This window comes from Propithecus coquereli, unplaced genomic scaffold (genome assembly GCF_000956105.1).
Source record: "Propithecus coquereli isolate 6110/MARCELLA unplaced genomic scaffold, Pcoq_1.0 Scaffold302, whole genome shotgun sequence".
Classification (NCBI taxonomy): domain Eukaryota; kingdom Metazoa; phylum Chordata; class Mammalia; order Primates; family Indriidae; genus Propithecus; species Propithecus coquereli.
In genome coordinates, this window is record NW_012148642.1 from 344,539 (window position 1) to 347,592 (window position 3,054).

Genomic DNA, 3,054 nt, shown 5'->3' on the forward strand with positions numbered 1-3,054 from the left:
TTATACTGAAATGGATACAAAAATAAATTTTTATATAAGAATTAAAAAAAAGAAACAGTTGAGTGTTAAAGAGAGAATGTCAGGTTGAGCAACAAGAAAGAGGTACAAGCAAGGCAAGATTACAGCCTGGTAGAAGACAGTAGTGAGAATGGAAATATGGGGTTGGATTCAAGAGGTCCCAGAAAGAAGGATGGACTTTGGGGCAAGAAAAAGAAATCAAACAGGTAGAAGTAGAGCTATCCCTAAAATAAGGAACAATGGCAGAAGAATGAAATTGAAAGGCTGGAGGAATGCGGAGTTTACTTTTGGCATGCTAAATTTCAGGGTCCTAGAGGATAGACAGTCAATGGTTTCCAGGAGGGAGTTGTGTATGCAGGACCAGAGGTCTGGGCTAGAGATAACCTGTTTGACAATCATAGACAGGTCGTGTCCCCAGAGCCAGCCTCCTGTAGATATCTGTTAACTTTAGAGATCTTTTTCTAGATAGTGACCCTGATTTTCTGCTCTTAGCTCTCCTACTCACAAACCAGGCCACAAACTCTCTTCCTGGCCCATACGCTGTCCAAAAGATCTATGAAAAACAACCTCAGAGTAAAGTATATCTCTTTCTCAACTTTTTACCTGTTTTAACCAATGCCACCTCCCAATACACACACACACACACACACACACACACACACACACACACACACACAGAATCTTCTGCAACTCCACCCTGTCTTCAAACCTCAAGTACATTTCATAAACTAGCCCACACCTCTGTGTTTGTTATGAGGTTCCAGATAGTGAGCGCCATGTCTGGTTTTCATTCCACACTTCAAGCAATTTGTGGGAATGACTGTACAGTTTTACAAGCTCCATGCTGGTTAACGGGGTGAATCCTGGAGGACATGGTTGAAACGCTATGGGTATCCAGTAACAAGACCTACATGCTACCTCTAGCTGTCCACCATATGTGACTGGGAAAATCACTTAGATTCTCTCTGCTTCAGTGCTGCTGCCTACAGATCAGAAAAAATGATACCGGGCCTAGCCCTATCTCCTCTTTCAAGGGTTGTTGTGGCATTTGGGATGAGACAATGAGTTTAAGAAACTCTAAAAGGTTAGAGTGATACAAAACATAATTAATTTTACATCTCAGACTAACCTGATGTCAAATCACCACTGACAAGTCTGTAAGGAACTCAGCTCAGTGCCTGGGATTCAGTAAGCACTCTACGAATGTTAGCTCTCAGTGTTACTGCTCTTTTTCTTGTTAAGGTATGTTCCCAATTACCCAAGGATGACTGTGATAGTCTATTATTAGCTGAGAAATCTTTTCATTAGGTAAAAAGCATTTAGAGGTACTGCTTTCTGAACTGTCACCAATGTACATTAGACCCTAAATCTAATGTCATCTAGACTGTAAGCCATTCCACAAGTGTCAAGATATTTGTACTAGAAATGTTTTTCATTTCCACATTTCCTTAGCTCAAAGCTGTTGATCAGGACAACAAAGACAAAGTTGGTGATGATGACTGAGTGATGAAATAGTGATCAAAGGCACAGCTGAAGCTAGTGTAACAAAGAAGGGAGGGGCCAAGGGAGAGCATAAGTAGCAGGGGTTTCAGAGCAAAACCCAGGATACTGTCTCCCTGAGCTAAGGTAGGGAATCCTGTCACCCACATCCATGGCCTCAGAAACTGTGTGTGGAAGATAAGTCCTGAAACTAGATCTCCCTTTTCCATAGACAACTGAACTACCTTCAAGCAGATGTGCTTCTAAGGGCAGCAGATAGAGGGATTTGAATCTAGGAGTCTAAGGAATTAAACTTCGTTTTCCTTCCCTGAAAGGCCTCAATAGAGACACAATTCCCCACTTTCCCTGGAGGAGAAGGGCTTCCATCTGTCTATCTGGAGTCATCTCCCTCCCTCCCCTGTTCATGCCCAGAGCTGCTTTCCAGTCCCATGGAGTGCCCCCATACCTAACCATATCCACTGAATTCCACCAGGTGTTTTGGAGAAGACAACTGAGCTGAGGGCTCCAAATTCTGCTGATCTTCTTCTACATCTCACAGAGAAAGAGCTGGACCCCATGAAATTTATCTTCTATTTAAGTATCCTTGCTGGTATGTATCCAAGGCCCCCTACTCTATTCTGTAACACACAGCTTAATGTAGGATGGGGTAAGGCAGAGGCAAGATGTGTGAAGGGTGCAGAAGAAGAGTCAAGAAATACTGTCATGAGCAGAATTAGGGGTCTCCCCTCTTAGACTCTATCCAAAGGCTTTCAAGTCAGGCTAAGCCTGCCCTTCTAGTGCTAAGCTATGAGGTAGGTTAAGGCACACACACCTGCCTTGGAGAATGCTCAACAGTGAGTGTTACCCACCTTCTTATTCAAAAATGTGGGCTTTATCACCCTCTGAGAAAGTCCCAGTGTGGTCACAAGAATAGAGAACACGTTCTGACCTTTTCCAAAACTTTAAAGACTCAGAATGCAGGAGATAGAGAAACTGGAAACAAAAGATCAAAGACTAGGGTCCTATTTTCTGTAGTCCCTGCCTTCCATAAAGTTCTGATGGCAGAATTTTATGGGGAGGCATTTCTCACCACTCCCTGACTGCCTAGGTTGAGTCACATACTGGGTAAGTTAATTTATCATTTTGTGCTTCAGTGTCTTCAAAATGAGGATATTACTACCTACATTATAGAGTTACTGTGAAGATTAAATAGATTCATGCAAAGCATATAGAACAATGCCTGGTATAGAGCTCAATGTCTTCTTCTCTTATTAATCATTTACCCTATTCCCCTTGGGGTTTCTAACTGTGTGATCACACAGAGAAGGGTGTGGGGAGGTACAAGCCTAGGCTTAGGGAGGATTAACAGAAGTTCTAAGAGCAGCCAAAACAAGAACAGTACTGGCCTTCCTCCCTTTCACTCACCAGGGTATTTCAAAAATAATTTATTTATAAAAACATCATATGTTCATATTAGAAAATTTAGAAATTTCAAAAGTAGAAAAAAATAGTTTTCATTCATAATCCCACCTCCCAGTTAATACATGCTAGCACTTT

General features: G+C 41.9%; 1 protein-coding gene across 2 annotated transcripts in view; it reads left to right on the plus strand.

Moving 5' to 3' along the window:
- The first annotated feature begins 1,677 nt into the window (after positions 1-1,677).
- Positions 1,678-3,054, plus strand: part of PRSS37 (protease, serine, 37) — a 5,658-nt gene continuing 4,281 nt past the window's right edge. Inside the window, exon 1 of one of the 2 annotated variants that reach the window (XM_012649752.1) lies at positions 1,678-2,107. In XM_012649752.1, the coding sequence (XP_012505206.1) occupies positions 2,074-2,107 (34 nt within the window). In that variant the 5' untranslated portion in view covers positions 1,678-2,073. The remainder of the gene's footprint in view (positions 2,108-3,054) is intronic. The other variant, XM_012649753.1, reaches the window with a different exon arrangement.